The sequence below is a fragment of the Pezoporus occidentalis genome, unplaced genomic scaffold (assembly GCF_034315485.1).
Source record: "Pezoporus occidentalis ecotype Australia unplaced genomic scaffold, CSIRO_AGI_Poc_V1 ctg167, whole genome shotgun sequence".
In the NCBI taxonomy this organism is placed as follows: Eukaryota; Metazoa; Chordata; class Aves; order Psittaciformes; family Psittacidae; genus Pezoporus; species Pezoporus occidentalis.
Genome location: NW_026913499.1, coordinates 84,445 through 106,952, shown reverse-complemented (window position 1 = coordinate 106,952; position 22,508 = coordinate 84,445). Strand labels below are relative to the sequence as shown.

Genomic DNA, 22,508 nt, shown 5'->3' with positions numbered 1-22,508 from the left:
TTTGAAGACCGGAGTGACATTTGCCTTCCTCCAGTCCTCAGGCACCTTTCCCGTTTCCCAGGACTTGGTAAAGATGATGGTGAGTGGTCTAGCAATGACTTCTAGCACCCGCGGGTGCATCCCATCTGGACCCATGGATTTATGGACGTCCAGATTGCTCAACTGATCTCTAACCCATTCCTCATCGACTAAGGCAAGTCGCTCCGTCGACCTGACTTCATCTAAGGTCTCAGGGGTATAGGGCTCTTCAGGACTGCCTGCAGCAGAGTAGACAGAGACAAAGAAGGCATTCAGTAACTCTGCCATCTCTGCATCTTCTGTCACCAGGGCACCCATCCCGTTCATCAGTGGGCCTACATTGCCTCTGGTGTTAGTTTTGTCTGCCATGTACTTGAAAAAGCTCTTTTTGCTGTCCTTGACCCTTCTTGCCAGGTTTAATTCTAAGGAAGCCTTAGTCCTCCTAGCTGCCTTCCTACATCCCCTAGCAGCAGCCTTATATTCCTCCCAAGTGGCCAGCCCCTCCTTCCATGACCTGTAAACTCTCCTCTTCCACTTGAGCATACCCAGCAATTCCCTATTTAGCCACGCAGGTCAGGTTGTGTATAACATATGAAGTGAGAAATGCAAGATCTATATTTAGTGGTTTGAAGATGGAGATCATTTGGATTGTACTCACAGCTCTCTCACTGCAAACAAGGCATTCAACTTGCCCTTCTCCAGCTCAGCATTCTCACCTGGGAAACTGAGATGCTGTCTACTTGCAGACTGTGAGGCTCAATCTGGTTATGTTTTGTAAGACATGTAATGCTCTTCACAAGGAAAAAGCTAAAAGTTTTACTATGGAAAAGAATTTCTCTGCACCTTTGCAAGGAACAGCAAGAATCTAAAAGAAGCCTGTTCCTCTGGACTTGCATGACTGCTGGCTTTGGGCACTATCACACCTTTAATGATAACTTTAAAGCCAGTAAAAGTCTTTGAGAGAGTCTAAAGTTTAACTAAATGTACAAGTGTGAGTACTAGGAGGACAAACGTGTTTTACAAGGTGAAATGCTGGACTGACCTTGAACATGAAAGCAAAGCCCTCACTATTAGCGCAGAAAAATGTTAGATTGCAAGACTTCACTTCAGAAGCAGAACTAATTACAGAAGATTAACAGAAATGAGGCATGTAATAGCTGGAATAGGGCATGACTGCAATATGAAAGGCTGAATCACTGGACCCCTCGTTGAGGTCAAGATCTTAAAAACACTAGAATTTTTTAAGGCCAGTAGCAATTTTTGCAGATGTTCCTGTGGCAGCTGAACATGCATTATAACATTCGAGCTCTGTTCTGCACAAGGGAGTTTCTTTTGTGTTAAAACTGTTTCCAACATTGATGTCAGAATACATTTCTGAGCATGGGGTTTTATTCAGGACCATGTTCACATTTCTCTGTAGGGGGTTCTGAAGAAATAGTCACTGAGTGTGCAGCAGAGTGGTAACACTGGAGATTTTTGATTCATTTTTTTCATGAAGTTAGTAAATAAATATTCTTCTTTTCTTTTAATGCAATCTCAATTATACTTTGCAGTCTTTTTCCTCATACTTTCCACTTACCATTTTTTCCTGTCACTAACCATCTTCCCACAAACTCTAAGGATCTTTTCATTACTGAATGGCAATAAATGTTCCAAAATTGGTAGGACAGTATTTCTGATATACTCCCTGAAATGACTGCTTTACCAGCACTGTAGTAATAGCCTCAGCTAAAATGAAAATAGTTCACATGGAATGGACAGGTTTGGAAGGGACTTTGGAGATCTAGTCCAACCTGCTTGTTTATAATTTCATCAACTAGAGCAGAAAGCTCAGCAGCTATCAACTATGATGTGTCTATTCCTCAGAACTTTCCTTAATGATTTTGTAAAAATCCCTTATTTTCAGGAAGCCGGGTTTACTGTAAGCATGTGGAACCACATGCTTGTGGTTAATGGAAGTGTTGGTGCCCATCAGTGATTTCAGAAAAGAAGCAGTCACCCATGAAGACCTGGAATTCTTCAGGCTGATTCAGAGTCTTGGCATAAAGATGTGCAGGTTTAAAAGAAGACAGGAAAATCAGTCTCAGCTCCCTAGGTGTTTGCAGATATTCTAATAAAAGTAGGGAAAGTATTCCTCTCTCTATAGAAAAGTTGACATGTAATGTCTGAAACTGAGACACAACTAAATAGTGTTGGCAAGCCACTGTGTGGGTTTCCTCTAAAACATCATGTTTCTGTGTTAGCCCGAAGAAGAAATGATGCAATTCAGGATGCAAACTGATTTCTGATTGCTGTTTATTTGTTGTACAAAAATCCCTGCAAAGTATAATAACAATCTCCATTTTATTTTAGTAGTAATGAAGAATGCAGTTCTCTCAAAGTTTGAGCTGGGATATAATGAGCAGAAGTTGTTGCCAGCCAATCAAATTCTTTAATTAAGACTAAAGAATGTAGTCCTACTTCTGTTCATCTCAAGTATCTCAAAAGTCATTATTCTCTATCCACTTGAAAAGAAGTGGATTGCAGCCAAAAACTTCCTGGTTAGATAAATCAAAGCCATGTTGGTCCTGGCTGGATATAATAAAGCAGCATCTTCACTGAAACAAGCGGACTTACAAAGCTAAACCAGAATAAATAAAACTGAAATCAACTCTGCTGAATGCTGTTCATGGAATATGAGGAATACCTACAACATATGTATATCTTACAGTAGCAAAGCCATTGTCAGCTTGGAGATGATGGTTGGGGATATAGCAGGTCTACTGTAAGGTACTTTCCTCAGTCACTGGGCAGTGGGAATGCTTACAGAGATCTATTGGAACAGAAAGTGCCCATATGAATCTAGAACTGGTGGGCACTTCCTCAAGCAAAATGAAGTGTCTGAAGGAGTGTTGGGCTATAGTAGAAGCGATGTAGTAAAAATAGATCTGGTTTTGTTCTGCTGTGTGTGCAGAACTGCATCTTCTTCCTTATTTCTTTCCATCACTTGTCAAATCATTAGGTCAGTCTGTTTGCTGGAAAGATCTTGTCTGGATTCTTCAAAGGCATTCAGTGCCAGTCCTTCCTTCTGTTTAATTCCATGAAAGTTTTCCACAGAACACCCCTCAGTCTTGTCACTTTGCTGCTAAGGACAGTGGTGGAAGTTTGAAGTTGTCTACTTGTTTTTCAGGAAATCTGTTGTTCTTTGGTAATAGCCTTTGGAATGTGCAAATGGCAACTGATTTTAGTCATTTTGCTCCGTCACTTTTCCATGAGCTCCAAAATGGGTGGATGTTAGACTGAATTGAATCAGACATTTAAGACATACTCAAGAGAGTACAGAACAGATAGTTCTTGCTATATCAAGCAGAGGGCATTTTTACATGGATTGAGATTTGCAAAATGTTCAGTACCATTAGTAGTGAATAAAGAATTACAAATGTCAGCTGTGTTTAACAGGAGGTAAGTCTGAACTGGTGGGTCCTACAAAATGTTGGCCAGATACTTGTTTTTTGAGGTTGCGTCATGGAGCCACCTATTTGCATTCTGCTGTCATGATATATACTGCTCCAAACACATACACAGACAGTGATCCAAGAGGCTTGGATTATCATTCTCACAAACATATTTTCATGTTTTCTTACATTTTTAAGGTAGGAATCAGTGCAGCTTTACTTTCAACATTCTTTTAACTTCTGCTTTTTAGATTGAACAGCAACAGGAAGAGCCTAAAAGGGCATTACACATTTTCATCACATTCAATAGCTGTGATGTAGTGTCTGATATATCAGTGTCAATCTCTGGCTTCTTCTCTCACTGTTATTGTGTATTTCTTTTCTTACGCAGCTTCTGTTGCATATTTTACAAGGCTGGTGCCTGCTCTCTCTGTACATTATCCATGAGGCTATCAAAGAAAGGTAAGGGGCTGCTGGAGAAAAGCAGGTACACTTACGACTTCTTTGCTCTGTGTCAGAGTTTAGCAGGGTTTGCCCTTTTTATAGTTCTTAGAGTCAGCAGACTCAGAAATTAACTACATATCACATGGCTGTATCTTGGCCATTGCAAATGGACTGCATCTTATGTAGCCCGTAATTAACATTTCCAGAACTGTATATGTAATTTTCAGCTCCAGTTTACACTTCCACCCCACCAAATGGGACCACCAGCAAAATACTGTCGTATATTTAGTACTGCCTGCTTGCATTTAAGGGAGAGACCCTGGAAAGATGCTTCTATAAACAACAAGGTATAGGTAGGCAGATGCAGAGACAAAACTCATTTTGCATGCTTTGAGCCAGCTCTAATACAGGTGCATTTAGTTGTGTTAGCACACAGCTGATCTAACATGCTCTGCCTCTCAGCATCATCTTGGATTCAGCACAGTGCTAGCAAAACTACACCATATCTGCAACAGAGGTGGCTGACATTCAAGCAGCAGCAAGGTTCTGACATAGTCTCAGGGACTACAAGGATGCTGGAGCGGGACTCTTCACTAGGGACTGTAGTGACAGGACAAGGGGTAATGGGTTAAAACTTAAACAGGTGAAGTTTAGATTGGATATAAGGAAGAAGTTCTTTACTGTGAGGGTGGTGAGGCACTGGAATGGGCTGCCCAGGGAGGTTGTGAATGCTGCATCCCTGGCAGAGTTCAAGGCCAGGTTGGACAGAGCCTTGGGTGGCATGGTTTAGTGTGAGGTGTCCCTGCCCATGGCAGGGGGCTTGGAACTAGATGATCTTAAGGTCCTTTCCAACCCTATCTATTCTATGATTCTATGACTCTTTTTCCAGCTGCTAGGAGGTTGGTGAGTCATACTGCAGGCTTTTCACTGATAACAGAGCCTGATCTCTTCTTCAGCTGTCTGGACACTTGACTACGTTCAGATTCATGGATGGTTAATCCTAGCTGGAGCAGTACCACAGCTGCTTTTTAAGTACCTACGAATTGCCACAAAGCTTAGCAAAACACAACTGAAGCTACTGCTGTATACAGATGTATATCAAGGCTAGATTATTACTGTGAGGGCTTTGGATTCCATGCTGTGAGTAAACCATCAGTGCAGGTTACTTAAATTGCAGTTGTTTGGGTCCTTGCAGACTGATGGCTGTCTATCTTTCTGAGTTCTTGATTTGGTTTCCTGTCAAATTATGTTATTTTCAAAGTCCTCTAGCTGACATGCTAAGAAAGGAAGAAATTTGTCACAGTCAGATTCAGAGCTAGTACCCTCCTTCTGGAACAAAGAACTAATGAAGTGCTTTGTACATCCCTGTTAGAAACCCCAACAAGGGAGAATAGGAGCTACCAAGGGAAGAGTGTGACCAATGTGTGCTGCCTTTCATCTACTCCTACAGCTCCCCTGGCAGTCTGAATGTGAATTAGAGCAGCTCTGGGCTTAACTACTTCAGAGGGCAGTCAGCCTTTGGCAGTCCCAAACCAGAGACATACTGGTACCTCTCAGAAACTGCCAGCAAAGGAAATGTCTGGCCATTGTGTCCAGGGCTGAATATTTAAGTTGGGGTATACAGGTTAGGTTTTTTTACCCCCAGTCTTGACCCACTGTGACTTAGGGCACTTGGAAGGAATGCATCCTGTCTGCAGACTCCCTGACTAATGCAATTAAAGATGCTTTGTCTTGTCTCATTATTCCAGGAAAGGTTAAGGCAGCAGGATTCCAGTACGCTCAGCCTTGGGCAGGCAAGCAAGAGCAGTAAAAAGAAGCAAGGAGTTTCTCCCCCTGAGCATCTACCCAGGCCACAAATGTTCAAGCACAGCACTCCCCAGTGCAAAAGGATGCACCAGGCAAGTGCCCTGATGCTTAGTTGCTGGAGCGGGGATGCTGCATGTAACGGGTTAGCAGCCCATGTCCCTTTTCACCCACAGAAATATTTAGCCCTAGAAATACTTTCATTTCTGTCCCCACTGATAAGATTTCAGGCAGGCAGAAGCTGCCCTACCCCTCGAGTTGCAGCAGCCACTGCAGCCTTGCTTTGTTGATGCCTGGGGAGGAATGTGTTTTGCTCAGCCTGGAGGAGTCCTTTAGAGCTCCAGTGGCAGCTGCGTGGTGTGTGTCACTGCGAGTCAGGCTGCCTGTGGAGAAGTGTTGTCAATTGGAGTATTTGTCAAAAGATAGCAGCAAATTTCTGTTGACCCATTTTATGGGTGAATAAAATATAATCAATATAAAGTAAACATGAGAATCTCATGGGAAACAGGTTTATCTTGGTTGTGGTATTTTTGCTATTTGCTGGTGTGAGAAGAGGTTTTATATGTTATAGCACTGAATGGCTGAGAAAACAGAAAAGTACAGAGAGAACTGATGAAATGTGCCAGTCTCTAAAACCAACAATCTAATATAAATCTAGAAAATAATATGCATCATTTATCTACTTGCTGCCTAGTGTCTGTGATTCTAGATGAGTGAATTAGGTTGAAAGGCTTCCCTTAGAAAAGGAAAATATCAGTACCTTTTTTATTTTTTGGGCCTCCACAAAGAGCAAAGGGAATACTCAAGGCTGCCTGGAAACTGAGGCATCGTTCAAAATATTTTCTTAATGCTGAGAAGTGAATTATCTAAAAAAAAATAGGAAAAAAAACCCCAAACCCTAAAGAAAGTAAAAAGTAGAAGTATCCTTGAGAGGTCTTTGGTTGCAAAGCCCTGTAGGCAGGATGAAAGGGACCTACACTGCTATTTCTCTAACTTACTTATCAGGTGGAATGCACTGAATATCAGGAGGAAAGGAAAATGGACTAATACATATCCTTTTATTGCTTGGCAGTTGGCAGAGTATATGTGTACAGTTTTTAAACCTTGTTTTATAATTTATTTTTTTAACTGTCATAAAAGTAAAATTTTAAGCTTCTCTTAGATGAAGCATTAGAGTGAAGACACCTAGAACAATGGTAATTTGTTGTAGCTTGTCCAGAAAGGCCATTTAAAAGAGTTTCCTAGGAATTATCTGATGCTTCTTTTGGTGCAGTAGGTTCCAGTATTGCATCGATTTTTTTTATATGCAATGAGAAGCTGGCTATAAGATTTGGGTTCAGCAGGCAATCTATGTTTTCCATTCCTTTTCAACTTCTTGACCATGAAAATCATACTATTAGCAATCCATTCATTAATTATATTTTCTTGCATCCTACTATCAATATATCAAATATACTCAAACTGAGAGTTAAGAGGTGATTTGACTCCAAAATCTGGAAATTGAACTACATGCTCTCTAGTATGGGGTACTATTGCCATCATAACAAGGGCCTCCAATAGCCAAAGCACTTATTTAAAGCCAAGGGTGCCAAAAAATTAAAAGTAGGTACTTGAAATCTCGAAGAATGAGAGTAAGCTATTTTCTCACTGAAATATAGGCAGGAACTTTGCAGTTAGTGCCACAAACAGGGCTGTGTTCAGGGCTGCCTTTGTTTTGAACATCAGATAATCCTCAGTTGTGGTGCAGGAAAGAAGGGAGCCATCTGCTTGTCTGGCCCAGGAGCTGTGCCTGAGTTGCCCTGCAGCCTCAGTGCCACCACAGTCTTTAGGGCAAGTAGAGACCTGCGCTTCTCTGGGACTCCATCACCTGAGATCTTCACAGATCACCCCCAAGGTGGTGCTAAATGCCCTTCATCTGTGTAACACCAGCTGTGAAACAGCAGTCTAGACAATCTCTGGCAGATATTTATCTAACCCACTCAATAAAGAGTTCTGATACAGTGATTTAATTCTCCTTCAATTGAGAAAGTTCCCTCAATTCTTCCACGCTGCAAGTGGAATCTGTTATTTCGCAGAGCCTGCCCTACCAAAGGTCACAGGGAGGCAGCCAATCTCATTGTCTTCCTTGATTGCCATTCTCTTTTATGTAGGTAGGACTGTAATCGTTTCCTCCCTCAGGCTTCTCTTCCCTTGACCCTTTCTCAAAGGGCACATCTTTCTAAATGTCTTCCTGGTTTTGCTGTCCCTTTCCAGCATTTCCCTAATTGCCTCTCTTGCTCACAGCAGCACTCAAAACTGAATACAGCTAGTACTGAATAGTGGATTGATTACTCTCCACATGTCATTTTCCTGCCAACACATAAAAACTAGCTTTTCAGTAGGGAACTACTCAATTTGGCCATCAAGATTTAAGCATTCTCTAAACAGTGCTATTTTTCTCCTAAGTTTCTTCCTGTGGGGAGGAAAAGATACATGGAGTTGCACAGGGACAGGACTCCTCAGCTGTCTTAAGTTCATCAAAAGTAACACGGGGAAAAAAAGAAAACCAAAACCAACTCTGTGGATAGATAAATGGGTATAGGTGTGAACTCTGGGTGGAGATACCTTTCAAGTTTTTATATATATTAAAACACTGGGTTTATATTCTTTTCTTGTATGACATACTTTAGCATTCCAGCACCCGTTTCTCCAGTATATTATGCTGCACAATGTAACAGCGTTACAGGATTCATGCGAGGTCTGTGGTACTGGTTGAGAATGTGTGATAAAACATCCTTTTGCCCAACTTCCTTACTTTCCCATTAGACTTTCCTAATAGGTCATTAGTCACAAATAACACCTGCTTATAGAGACTGATGGCTGTCCTTGCTACAGAATTCCCTTTCTGTTCCTTGACTGTGAATACATCATTCAGTTTTAGCCTGTACTGCCAAAATCAATGTCATTTGAGAGCTAGATTTTCAAAGATGCTGATTCTTGCGTTGTGATTTCTGGATGACTAACATAGGATGTGGGCAAATGTTTAACCTCCATTGGTTCTCAGCATCAACAGTTCCCATTTTACAAAGCACGCAGCAGGGAGGTTTTCTGTAACCTGGTAGTCTTGCTCTGTTATTGGAATAGTAGGTGTAGCACCTTAAGGATGCCTTGTAAGCATTTGAATTGAAAGGCTCAAATACACGTTGGGATGTTCTTAATGTCACTTTTATGCAAACAGCTCCATCTTGCAGAAGTTACTTCCTTGTTTAAAAATTACAGGGCTACTACTTTACATTCCTAGGATTTCATCTGATTCCAGAGAATAAAATTTCACAATAAAATATATAAATGAAAAGAAAAAAAAAACTAAAACAAACCCAAAAACCCCACACCCCCCCTACGATTGGGTCAAGAAGCTGTTGCTTTAAACTCACTGAAGATGATGGCAGACATCTGAAAGATATTTCATTTTCTATATGATATAGATGCAGTGTGCGACAGCTAGGACAGTGGGAAAGCTGGAGGGCTTGGTGCCTGTGCTCAGACATTGCTGATTGCAGCTCTGACAGGCACTGAGCTCCACAACAGGCTAATGAGGATCTGCTGAAGTACTGAATCTACTATGAACTCATCGAATGCACGTCCCAACAATACTTCTCTGGGAAGCTACTGGCATCATCTGAGTGTGCATAAGTGATGAGCAGTATGAGCAAAACCACAAATGTCTTTATAAGTACAGCTTTATTCCTAACACAGTAATTAAGCAGTAATTAGAAGCTGAGCAATGGGACTACTTGGAGGAAATTAAAAGTTCTTGTCCATGGGGAAAAATCGTATAATGCCAACATCTCAGAGGGGTTTTCCTTGAAGGGGAAATAGGGTGAAACTAAAGCTCAGATATTATGCTCACATTAACAGCAATTCCAAATTAAATTACATTCTTAATTTATGAACATTTTGGGGAACTTTTATAAAGTAAGTAGCAAATGGCTTTTTTCTCTGCTGAAAGGTGACAAAGCCATTAAAATGGAGAAAAATAGATTTGAGCATAAAGTGTATTTTTACTGACTTTTTGCCAAAAGAAAAGACACCAATTCTTCATTAGTGATAAATAATAAATCGTAACTTTTGTTTAAAAAAAAATAAAAAATCCAAGTTGTTGGATGTTGGATTAAGATAAAAGATTCTGAGTTTGTACTCAATCCTAAACAGAATTACTTCCAAATTTGATGCCTAAATATACCTGTATTTACCATAATTTCTCTTGTTCTGTTTCTTAAGCAATCCTCTGCCCAGAGTTACATGCTTGCAATTCCTGTTAGACAATACTAGGGCAGCAATTAGTTATCAACGTTGTTCTGGATTTGGGACACACTTCTTGTCAACTAGTGTATGTAATTATTCATGTTCACCCCTCATACAGAGCTGGCCATCTCTGGATGACCTCCAGGTTCATTTTCTCTGAGTGGTTGATTTGGTATAATTTGTGGAAAAAAAATATGTTCACAAAACCCTGTATAAAACCAGCTTGCACTGCAGGCTTGCATACAGTGCTCATAACCACGGACACAAGGCATAAGTGAATTTGCAGATCTGTGCCATTATCTTCACATCAAGGGAATGGGGAATCCTACTTCACGTATTCATAGCACTGCAATTTTAGACAAAGCCTCAAACTCTGTTTATAGAGAGTCCATAGGCAAAAATAATGGGTTCTGTGTAGTCTGACATATTCATGCTTTGTGTTTTGGAGATTTAAAAGGAAAACATACATACAAAGTGCACGGAATTATATACCAAAGAGTTTCTCCAAGCCACAGGTGCTCAAGTTTATAGTACATATGGATTTTTATAAAGTAATGACTGGCAAAGGAAAGATAATTAGTGTATATTATTTGATTTAATTTTGCCCCCAAAAGTAAAAACTACTGCTGTCAGCAAAACAATTTCCAACAGAAAAAGCAGCAGAGGATAACTAATAAAAGGAGTTAGAGTTTTCCTCTCATTGATTTGTAGCTCCACTGGTAAGCCAGTATGGGAAGGAAACAGGCTGCAATATGTGTTTTGCAAAACCCTGAGAGACATGCAACACATGAATATAGGGCTAGATTCCAATGATTTGCCCACATCTTTCCACAGGCTTGCTGCGTTGAAGCACACTTGTGATGGACTCTGTGGTGATGTCAAGAAGACAGAATGTGAATTAGGATAAGCATTGTCTGCCACCAGAGAGATTCTGCCCCTGGGTACAGTCTCCACACCTCCACCAGCAGCATCCCTTCACCTCAGGGATATGACAGCAGCAAATATCGCAGCAACCCGATGGATGCATTTGCCCCAAGGCAGGCCAGTGTACAAACAAGAAGGAATCAAGGGCTCTCCAACAGGCTCCTTGTTTCTATGCCAAGAGAGGACTAAGCCCAGAATCTTCTCAGAAATGTAACTGCAGGGTGAAATTATACCTATGGGGTTTTTTTTTATCAAGTACATGTCTTTCTGAGCACCCACATTTGTATTTGCACAGTTGCACCTGACACCATTACATTGGTCTTTCCAAAAGCATTTTATACAACTGGAATTATAAAACCTCCAGATATTGTTGTAGGAAGGGTGTCAAAATCCCTGTTGTGGTACAGGGGACAGGACAACATTCTTTAACACCTTGGTCTTCAGCTTTATAGCAAATCTCTGTGCAGCCAGAAGTTTACTACCTACTCTTAGGTAGTAACAACACTTAGTATTGTACAGGAGTTAAAGAATAGTATCGCATAATATATTCCAAAGTAAGCATGAGCTATTTTACAAATCAGAGGGCATAGAATTATTTTAATAATGTTAAACAACTTTGGGTTAGTTGTTTGTTTGGTTGGGGTTTTTTAGTTTAACATATTCATTTTATGCTACATGTGAATGTAGCAACATTACTGAAAAAATGCTTTTATCTCATCACAACTTCTTACTAAAAGACCAACTGTCTGTGTAGAACACTTCTTAATGTATGCATACCTCTATTCACCTCAGGAAAATGAGTGAGCTGAAAAAAGTTATATGCAGAAATGTTTTTAGGAAGCCCTGGCTTCTAAATACTAATTATTTCCAAGTTGTTAAGAAAAAAAAATAATTATAAAGAAGAATTTAAGCAGGACCTAGGATTAGAATCCCTGGGGGAAGACAAATTCAGTAAACTGATTTTCAAAATATAATGGCTCATTTAACTTGTATATATGTCAGCAATTATCTCTGTTCTATTTTATCCTCAACTTTTCTGTCTTGGTCTTTCTGAGCTTTAATTTTTAAGTAAGGAAGTAACTGCAGTCAGTTCTGCTTCTATTTCTGTTTCATCTGTTCACAGTCATGTTTTTGTTAAAAGAAATTTTTAGCAGTTTCAGATGATGTAAAAACTTTCTTGAGAGCAAATATCTGTCAAGATCATTAACTACCCTGCATGGGTAGATACAGATATGGTCCTGAGCCTGATTCTGGCTCCTGCTGTAGCTGCTCCATCCTGGTGTATCTCAATATGTATCACATCAGATTGCAATAGCCACAAATCTACCCGAGAAGGAGAGTCCTCAAAAGACAGAAGAGCCTCTTGCCTGAGACTAGCCATATGGCCATAACACAGGGAAAACACATGACATCTGAAATGTCATCCCAGCAAACTATGCCAAGGGAAAAGCACAAAATGACATACAGCTACTTTCTTTCCCCCCTTTGGCATACTGCATTGAGCAGAGCTTACTCAAACTCAAAGCCAAAACTTGTGTTAATCTTTTTTAATTAACTTTATTTTAACTAGGTAGCAGACTCTGAGACTTTCTGCTTCTTCATCCTACAGCATGCAGACTTTAAAACCTGCTTTCTGAAAGTGGAAGATTCAGTCTCTTTTCTCAGGATGTGTCCTGTTGTGAGTTAATTTAGAAAGAACACTTTGGCTTCCCTGATTCACATCAGTACATCCCCAAGGAAGAAAACTGCTAGGATAAAATGATGCTTCTATGACATCCTGTGCATTTTCCTATAATTTTAAGTGTGGTTTTGGGGGGGTTGGTTGAGGTTTTTTTCAGGTTTTTTTGGGGGGGGGGGGCTGGGTTTGGATCTGTTGCTTTTTTTAGTGCTAGTTGATTCAACTGCATCTGTTTGCTTTTCAGTATTTAATTTATGTTGGGTTGTAAACTGTCCAAGTAACAATTTGAGTGATGCAGCAACAGAAGGTGACCCAGATTACACAACACTGTATGCTAATGCCATCTTCTTGCTTAATGGCAGCTGCTCAAAGCTTTGTCTTACTGTGATTCACATTCAGCAGACACAAATCAGCCTCTTCAGACAGACACACATCCTGCCTGTCTTCATTTTAAACATGTTCAAGAGCTACTGCTTTTCATATGCATACATCAGCCTCACCAGCTGAGGCCATTTAGTTCCTTGGCTTGTATTTACTCTCAACCATCTGACACAATTATCAAGGAAACCCATTGTGACTTCCCATATTTTTCATACTTCTGTTTCTGTGGAAGTTTGCCGAGAATATTTTCTCTATAAAAATAGTTGGACTTTTATACTCCCTTGTAATGGAGACATTTAGAACATCAAATATATCACAGTTGTTTAGTAACTGATTTCTCTAGAGATTGGAATTTAAAAAGCATACATAATAAAGCAATGAGTTCTACTAAAATACATGACATAATCATCTTGAGCAAAGGATAAATTAGACCAAAGTTTAATGAGATAGGCTTATGCTAAAGCAAAATGCAGACTTTAAAGTATAGGTACAGTTTTAACAGAACATTTTATTGTTGTATTTTAAATAGGAGAAGCAAGGTATTAAAATCCTTTCATTCGTCATTAAAAAAAAAAAAGTTTAAACATGAAGATAAGGAAAGCTATCATGCAACAAATTCATACAACTTTGCTTCATCCAAATCTTTTTGGCATATCTATCAAATTTTTAAAGCCTTCTGACAACACAAGCTTCCTGCTAGAAATGCATATCTAGCCATCTACCCAGAGGACATGTCAGAACAATAAGAAGAAGTGCAAATCTTACTTTTTAGATGGATGAGCAGCAAAAAACTGAGGTAGAAGATGAGTAGAGAGTTAATTCTTGAATGAGCCATATTCATCCTGAAAGGACATTCTCCCCCGAGTTGTCTGTTGTCCAAAGGGCTGGTGCTGATCCTCACTGCTTTCTCATTTCTGAAACTAAGGTAATACCCAAGGCACCCAGTCCCCTACGAGCCATCTTCGCCCATGCCCCTCATCAGCCTGTTCGCTGCAAATCTACAGACTTTGATTCAAAAGGCAGTTGTGCTTGTTAAGGTTTTACTTCAGCAGGTTTGAGTGATTTTTCAAACCTGGTGCAGATTTGTCTGAGCTGGACTGGAGTCCTTCCACGGCATTCTGCTGCAGAACGATGGGGAATGTTGGCTCTGCCTGGCTGACACTGCACAGCAGATAAGGCACAGCACTCTTTAAATCTTTCAAAATATATTGGTATTTTCTAGCAAACCTCCCTTACATCACACTTCTGATTCACAGTATAAACACTTTATGCTTTCTTGCATAAAGTCAACTAACAAATACTCCAGTATTTTTTCTGTATCTTACCTCATTAGCACATCCCATTCTCAATCTTTTTGTAGTTAGACAGTAGCCTGTTACCTTCCACAGTATTTTGTATTGTTGTTATTGTTTACACTCCATTTAAATGTTTTTGCTGTCACTAAAAAGCATAATAATTAGGAGCTGGCACAGGTCCTCTAAACTTCAGCAGGTTGTGTTGTAATCTTGAACTGCTCATAGAGGAACCAGTCACTTGCAGATTCAGGAGATGACACAGTAACATTGCTGAGAGGAGGGGATGGGGCCAGGTGATGGACTCCTTTTCATTTTAGCTAGAGCTGGCCTTAGAAAAGGGGCCTGGTGCAAGTTCAGTGTGTCTGCCCATGCTGAAAGGAGCTTTCGCCAGCTGCCACTGCAGTGCAGCACTGTGGCTCTTCACTGCTGCACAGCACAGGCAATGAATGCTCTCTTTCTGCCCAGAGTTGTTTCGGTATCTAACGCTTCATCCATTGATTACAACCTTGTTCACAGATACTAGAGCCTTGGCCTAGGCTAGCAGAAAGAAAGAAGAAAGACAGCAACAGCCCCAGCAGCCATGCTCAGATGCCACGATGCCAGTACAAACTTTGGCCTTCTCACACCTAAAACACAAGCAGTATGTTTACTATGGGTAAGCTACCCCGTAGCAATGATTGCTGTAGCATCATTCAGGCTCTGAGACCAAGAAAGGGATGAGCTGCCTGTGTGTCAGCGAACTTCCTCTTTCCACCATCGTCTCTTCTACCAGACTTTCTGGCCCGTGGCCCTCAGTGCTTAGCACTTGCTCTCCTTGACTCAGTGCAGAGACCAAGTATTACCAAGCCCAGGAACAACCCCAGAAAATCTGCTTGGCCACTGCTATGTTACACTACTGTAAAACTGACACTGCTTAATAAATCTGGTATAGCCTTTTGTCCTCCCCAATTCAGTGGAATAATAATCTTATGTGTACACGTAACTGAACTAAGGACAGACTTGAAGTCAAGCATATGTTTAAGGCCTCATGTGAGTAGGGCGCAGACTGTTGATGCTTGAGAACTTTGCAAAATTTGTTTATAATGGGTAGGTACTTTCACATTCACTCCTTCAGCTCAGTGAACTGAATAATTTCAGAATTCCTCTTGCTGCAAGGCCCTTCCTACATTCCCACCTCATTCATGTGCAACTGCACTCACCCACTACTAACCTTGCAGCACATTGCTTTCAGATTCCCTTTCATTTCTGGCACCAGAAGTTTTATCGCCTCTGGTTTTCCTTCCACCCTCCAGCTTCTCTACGCCTTCACCTCCTACCCACTATTCCTCAGGGGGGCTTCAAAGAGCTCTGGTCTCTTTGATGGCAACCCAGGCTGGATTCCCTGGCCAAACATCAGGGGCCGTGAACTATAATAAACTGGGTTCCTAGTGGAAAGTACTCACATAACTATAAAGTTAAATACAATTAACTACATATATAAAAATATAAATAAAGGAAAAATATAAATATAAATGGCTAATTGTATTTTCTAGCTCTTTATCTTGTAGTAATCCTCTTAATATGTACATTTATAGTTGTTTGGATGTTGTCCTCTCCTTGCCATCTGTCTATTTAGTTTTTGTTTGAAATTTTCTAGTAAAATACATAAGCATTACAACAGTAACATGAAAATATTATTCTGCTGACTGGGAAATCTTCTGTTGAGTTAAACTATGCAGTTGAGTTCAGTGCCAATCACCTGCTTTAAGTAGGTTATTATTCAACTTAGAAGAACAACATTTTCCATTATAACATTGAACAATTTTTCTTTTTGTGGAAATAGTGTACATTAACAGGAATTTGATATGATTTGATATGTTATCTTATGGTGGTTATAACTGCTGATTAAGCTACTCTAACCTTTACTCAGGAAACATCATACTATCTAGAAGTTTGAGGAAGAAGGCATACTTCCAATGAATGTTAGAACATATTTGGTCTGAAGACCTACAGACTTAATATACCAGTCAATCAAAAAACCAATCAACCAACCAAAACCAAAACCAAACCTTTGAATATTCAGAAATAAAGACCCAAAATTCTAGATAAGAGAAGTTTTCAGTTCTGAGAAATGTATGGTGAGTACTGAAAGAAAGCAGTCACATCTATTAAATATGGATGTTTTTCTGGAAGTTACACAAGTATATGTACAAGTATACTTTACAAGTGTATGTAAAATATGTGCTCTAAGCACACTTATCATTCCTCAGACATGAAGATATGCCACTGATCTGAGAACATACCTATGGTGTGTAACCAGGTGAGTTGACATTTGAATTAAATAATCTGCCACGTAACTCTGGTTATTACAAGCCATCTAGCAAGTGTATGGATTTATGTATTATCCTAGGTAATCTGAAAGTTACTAAAATGTAATTGCTTTCAGGATAGCAAAAAGATCTGCTTTTTTACCCTGTTTGAAACTTAACTCTGCAGTTTGCAATGCCTACATTAATTTATCACTGCCCCAATTCCTTGAAGTTGCCTACAGAAGAGGGTTCAAATTTCTGTGGCACTGGTACTTCATGAACATCATTTGTACACAGTGAAATATAACATCTAAATGTAATTTACACGGTTTCTCAATATAGATTAGCTTTGATGAGATCCTGCAGTCATATAAGAGGTTATGCCATTTTACCAGGGGGAAAAGGGTTTGTGTAGCCATTTTCTTTCCCTTAAGTACTGTCCTTTTCCTTTCCGATTGCTTCTTTACAATAATTACAGTGAGGTGTGGTATCAGACTATAGTCACTATTAGCTCATGCTCCAGTTTTGAATATCTAATGCAGAAAGTTTCTGCTTTATAAACCAGCACTTATTTTTTCCTAGGGTCTTTAGCTTTTGTCGCTAGCATTCAGCAGTGCTCCTTGTTTATACCTTTTGTTAAGTTCTTGCTGAATTTCATCATAGGTATGTGCCGCTGTTCATCACTGGGAGAATTTCATTTTATGAAGCATGAGAGCATGAAGTCACTCTGGTCCAACATCACAGCTTGGGCATTAAACTACATTCAGAAGTATTTCTAAAAACTTTGAGATGATAGTGAGTTTGCTGGGACAATGGACCTGACCAGACCATCTTCTTACAAGGTAGACTTGCACACTCTCTACAAAACAGCTCAAAGATAGCATTTTTCTTTTTAGTTTATACCCTTTTGGGTAATTATGAGTGGACAAACCAGCAGATGAGAGACAAAACAATGTGAATAATGGCTGGCTAAAAGGTCTTGTGGATAGAGTTGTATTGTAACAGGGATTTTTTTACTGTGCTGACAAAAAGGCTATAGATCTATTTGCATTTTACTCAGGCACCTTGCAACAAGAATAACAATATATATAGATTTCCCACAACATTTCCAAAGTTAACTGCCTACAGGAGACATCTGGAAATTAATTCCCTTGGGTCCTGCTTTTCCACAGATAAATATTTTATGACTATAGTTAACTTCTTATGTTAGTCTACAAATATTACCTTCTTTAAGCTTCTCTTTCACTGTTACAAGGGTGTACAAATATTTTTCCCCTTGAACTCTTGCCTTCCTCTTTTTATTCCTTCCTCAGCCTGAGTAGCACTCCACAGCAGAACATTCTATTCCAGAAGACCCAGCAGAGTGCAAGCTTCCAGTTCTGCCAGTTTGCAGATTATAAATGTATTTATGAAGCTGAAAGGCTTTATCTGAAAACCTGGAATCATTTTGAAAGATGTGACAGGCCTGTTGCTTCCTTAAATGTAACACATATTTTGAAAGTATGACTAGTTGTTTTGCTTCTCCATGTAGCCATTTTCCTGTAATGTAAGTAATGAGAGATTCCTACCTGCTAACATAAAACATGAATTTACCCAAACATTAACAGAAGTGTCAAATGGATTCACCCAGGTGTATCTAATTTTGGACATGATAGAAATAGTAGGAGGGATTAACCCAGCTTCCACTTCCAACTGTATTTTCAGCTACATGAATTTCAAGCAGTGTTTGCTAGCACCTTGTACTTGCCCATGGTCAGCTAGTAGTTAAGGTGCATGCTGTTCATATTATTGCATTTCTGGCAAGGAATTTCAGTTGTTTGGTTTTTCATATGAAGTCTCTCCTGAGTATTTTACACTCAGGTAGGCAAAACAAAGTGATTCTGTAAGGTATGACAGGATTCCCCTGGGACCTGCAGAACTCAGTAGCATGTGATTCACTTATCCTCATCTTTGATGATTTTTTTGCAAAATAACGTCTTTTTCTTATAGGTGGCTGGTATCACCAGGGAAGCAATTCCACTGTCAGATGAATGCTAGGTCATGCCTTGTCAATGCAGATGAAAACAGGCAATTAGTATTCAGGAAGTTTCTGTCAGTACCAATAACCTTCCTGTGAGTTTCAAGGTTACAGGAGAACTTGACAAAAAGAATGGCGTTCTTACAAAAGCACTGACATGTTAAGTGCTAAATGAGTTGTAAACTTATTTTTTACCTTTATGTTTTTCACTTTACCAGAGCACACATTTTAAGAGACTTACAAATTCTTCTTTCCTTCAGAGCGAGATAACTCATATAACAGACCAGAAAGTCCTAAAGCTGTACGTATTGGAATTGAAAAATCCATCTGTTCAGAGGAGATAGTTGTATAGGCAAGAAACAATTTCAAAGGTATTTGGAAAAGATTTAAGTTGGTATGTAGCATGACTTCACCTGACTGTTACTAAGTAGTTTCAGAAGGAATTCAGACCCAACAACTCTAGCAGACAACAGTATAGAGGAGGAGAAAGAGCAAGAATCAGGAAGGCAGGACTAGTCAACCAAGTCTGCTTGATTTTAACACTACATATGTAAGCATTTTATTTTTGGTAAATATTGTAATTGTCCTAGGAATAGGGCAGGATGATAATTACAGTCATACAGAGAGGCTGGGAAGGAGTAGATGGTTTTAGAACTCCTGTTCAGATTTTGGTCTTCACAAATAGGAAAAACTGACAAGCCACTTGGATTCACAAGCTGAGCACTGGGCTGGAGGCCAGGAAAATAATTCTTTCCTAGTTTTGCCTGTTCACAGGTGAGGTGACATTTGTTTTCAGTGACAACTCATTCTGAGGTACTGCAATTTGCAACAGAAATGCAAAACAGATTACTCATCAAAAAGCAGTATTTGTAACAAGCAGAGAAGCGTCTTCATTTTTCCTGATGTCTGAGGTCCCTTATTTCTTTTTTTTTCCCTCTTTTTCTTTTATTCAGCCATTGTATCTATTGACTGTTTGCGACAGGGTTTTGAAAAACATCTGATAATTTGGAGCTCTTTGATTTGGAAGTTTCCTGTGAAGGATTTGACTTCCAGAAAGTCAAAGCAAAATTTCTTTGCAGCATCCCTGAAGTGTCTCACTGTGGGTCCTAGCAAGTATTAAATTCTTTTGAGAAATCTTGACCTCTGTGTTAAAGTATTAGATAATACTATTGGAAGAATAGGTAACAGTAAGTGCCCCAAAGGGATATCAAGTTCCTGCTAAGTATTGGTTAAGACAGCGTTCATCTTAATGCCAATGCATTTCTCAAAGGCTGTAGTTTTGTACGAAACTAAATCCTGAAAGTTTGTCAGTGTCCTGGGTTCAGCAGTAGCAGTCATTTTTTCCCCTTCTTGGTAGCTGGTGCAGTGCAGTGTTTTGACTTTCAGCTCGGGAACAGAGCTGATAACAAGGATGTTTTGGTTTGGCCAAGGACTTTGTGAGCCTCATGCTCTGCCAGGGAGGAGGGGAAGCCAGGAGGAAGCAGAGACAGGACACCTGACCCAAACTGACCAAAGAGGTATTCCATACCACAGCACGTCATGCCCAAGAGGTAACTGGGAATTAGCCGGAAGGGCTGGGAGACTGCGGGGTTAGAGGAGGTATCGGTCGGTGCTTGGTCGGGCTGGGGGGGGCGAGTTATCGGTCGGCTGGTGGTGAGATGATGTATTCTCTTCCCTTGTTATTTCCTCTATCATTATTATCATTGGTGGTAGCAGTAGTGATTTGTGTTATACCTTAGTTACTAAACTGTTCTTATCTCAACCCGTGGGAGTTGCATTCTTTTCGATTCTCCTCTCCGTCCCTCCGAGAGCAGGGGGAGGGCAAGAAAAGGGGGGAAGTGAGCGAACAAATTACCTGACTGGGTTTAAACCACGACAGTCAGTTTGAATTGAATCGTTCACAAGGTAAAATTAACTATTCTGGATTCCAAACTTGTGTTGATTCAAAATGTTTCACACCCATTTTAATCACTGGGGGTGATACTGACCTCAGTGAAGATGACATACATGTTGTCACCATGTTTCCATGCCAGTGAAAGCAAAATATCCTCTGGATGGAGTAGGACACAGCTTGATCTCTAAGCATCACTGGATATGAGAGGGTGAAAGAGTGGACATTACTTCTGTAATTGATTTATATTCTGCTAGTCTCCAGGAGGTCCCTTGAATCACCAGGTGGTTTGTTGCTGAACTGCATCTTAAATTTTGTGTGTGGGCATGCTGAGATCTTTGCATATGATGAATTTCACACAGTCCTTTCCATTCTTCTGGGTATTGAGACTTTTGACTTTGGTGGTTTTGTTTGGTTTTTATAATTTAATTTTTTTGGTTGGGATTTTTTGTGGTTTTTGTTTTTCATGAAATACAGTATTTATACAGCAACTTCCTCCAGTACAATGAAAACCTGGATGAATATAACTTGTGCATAGATAGGCACTGAGAGGCCTCGTCTTAGCTCTCAGATTTGGATTTTAGCACCAATAGTCACCAAACATAGTTCTGTGGAATGTGGGCTTCTAAATCTGTGACCCTGAGTTTCTGGGGTACAAGAATTTCTAAACCAGTACTTCTAAGGTAGTTACCACTCTCAGAGAAATATGATTTTGCTATCACAAACTGTTATCTTGAATACCTTCAGGATAAGCAAGCTGATTTGTCCCATACAGAAGCACCTACAGGAGAAAATGTACTTGCAGTAGCAAACAAGTTCTCATAGCACCCACCATGTGAAGGCCTGTATGTGTTAGGAGCTCCTCATGCTGGCAGGGTAAGATTTCCTCTTAGCTTTCAGCGGCACTTAGAATTGAGAATGTTAACCACTGGTGTGACAGAGTGAGCAGAAATTCCACATCCCCACACTTTTGAAACACTGTAGAAAGGCTTTTGCTTCAGAGCCTCAACTAACCTATAGGAACAACTCACATGCCCAAAGAATAACAAAGGTTGAGCTCTTTCAAAAACGTAGTCCAGAATGCTGAGAAATGGCTGAAATGAACTGTAGTCTAAAGGTGAAGATTGTACAGCTCCCTCTTTTCTTAAATAAAGCAGTCTCCGGCAGCATCTGACTACTGAAGAATGGATAAAACATGAGCCACATTAACCTTGATCCCCTCCATTCCTGCAGCAGCAAAGTCAGACTTCAGTATTAACTTAATGAAATAGATTAACATGTCCTTATATAACACTGTCTTTCAGTAAGGTTGGAAACAACCTGAAAGTAGATTATTATACCATATTTCATGATGACATGGTAATTGCAATTGGCTAGTTGGTCAAGAAATAGATTAAACTTCTGAAGGCTGGGCATGCAGAACTTACTCTATTTGCTGTTCATTAGAGTAGAAGCTATGGAAATAACTAGTCTAGTAGACTGCACTCTTTTTGGTCACTTAACATGACTCTCTTAACAATCTGGCATTTCTTTAGGGTCATATCCTTCTGATAATAGGTGTTGCACTTGTAATTCAAGACAGGAAAATCTTTGCATCTGGCCAAACTTGATGCAAATCTGACATGTTCTCTATATAATAATAAAGGACAAATTTATCCACTCACATTTATCATGTGCAAAAGTAAGTACAATCATTTTGGGCTGTATGCCACTGTAAATGTGAGAGCTGTTTTCCAAAAACATAGCATGAATACAAAGTTAGATGGTGGTCTATTTTAACCACCCAGTCTTTGAAGTGGAGCTTCAGGAATTTTTGGAGCCCTTTAGAAAGAAGATGGTGGGGTTTTGTGGTTGTTTCTTACTTGTGTGTGCGTGTGTTTTGTTGTGGTTTTTGGTTTTGTTTTTTTTTTTTTGTCTTGGTTTGGTTATTTTTTTTACTCTCATATTTAGAAATTGATGGGGAAAAACTGATTCAACAATTGAAAAAAGTATAGCTTTTTTGCTATTTTTTTCCTTTGGATGAGTAAAATAATTTTAAAGTGTTTTCAAAA

At 39.7% G+C, this 22,508-nt stretch overlaps 1 protein-coding gene across 3 annotated transcripts in view; it reads right to left on the bottom strand.

The window, feature by feature from the left end:
* The window catches only part of CRB1 (crumbs cell polarity complex component 1), a 104,539-nt gene extending 90,271 nt beyond the window's left edge, over positions 1-14,268 (bottom strand). Inside the window, exon 1 of one of the 3 annotated variants that reach the window (XM_062613425.1) lies at positions 13,732-14,268. In XM_062613425.1, coding sequence (XP_062469409.1) covers positions 13,732-13,807 — 76 coding nt within the window. In that variant the 5' untranslated portion in view covers positions 13,808-14,268. The remainder of the gene's footprint in view (positions 1-13,731) is intronic. The other 2 variants (XM_062613423.1, XM_062613424.1) reach the window with 2 other exon arrangements.
* Between the last annotated feature and the right edge of the window lie 8,240 nt (positions 14,269-22,508).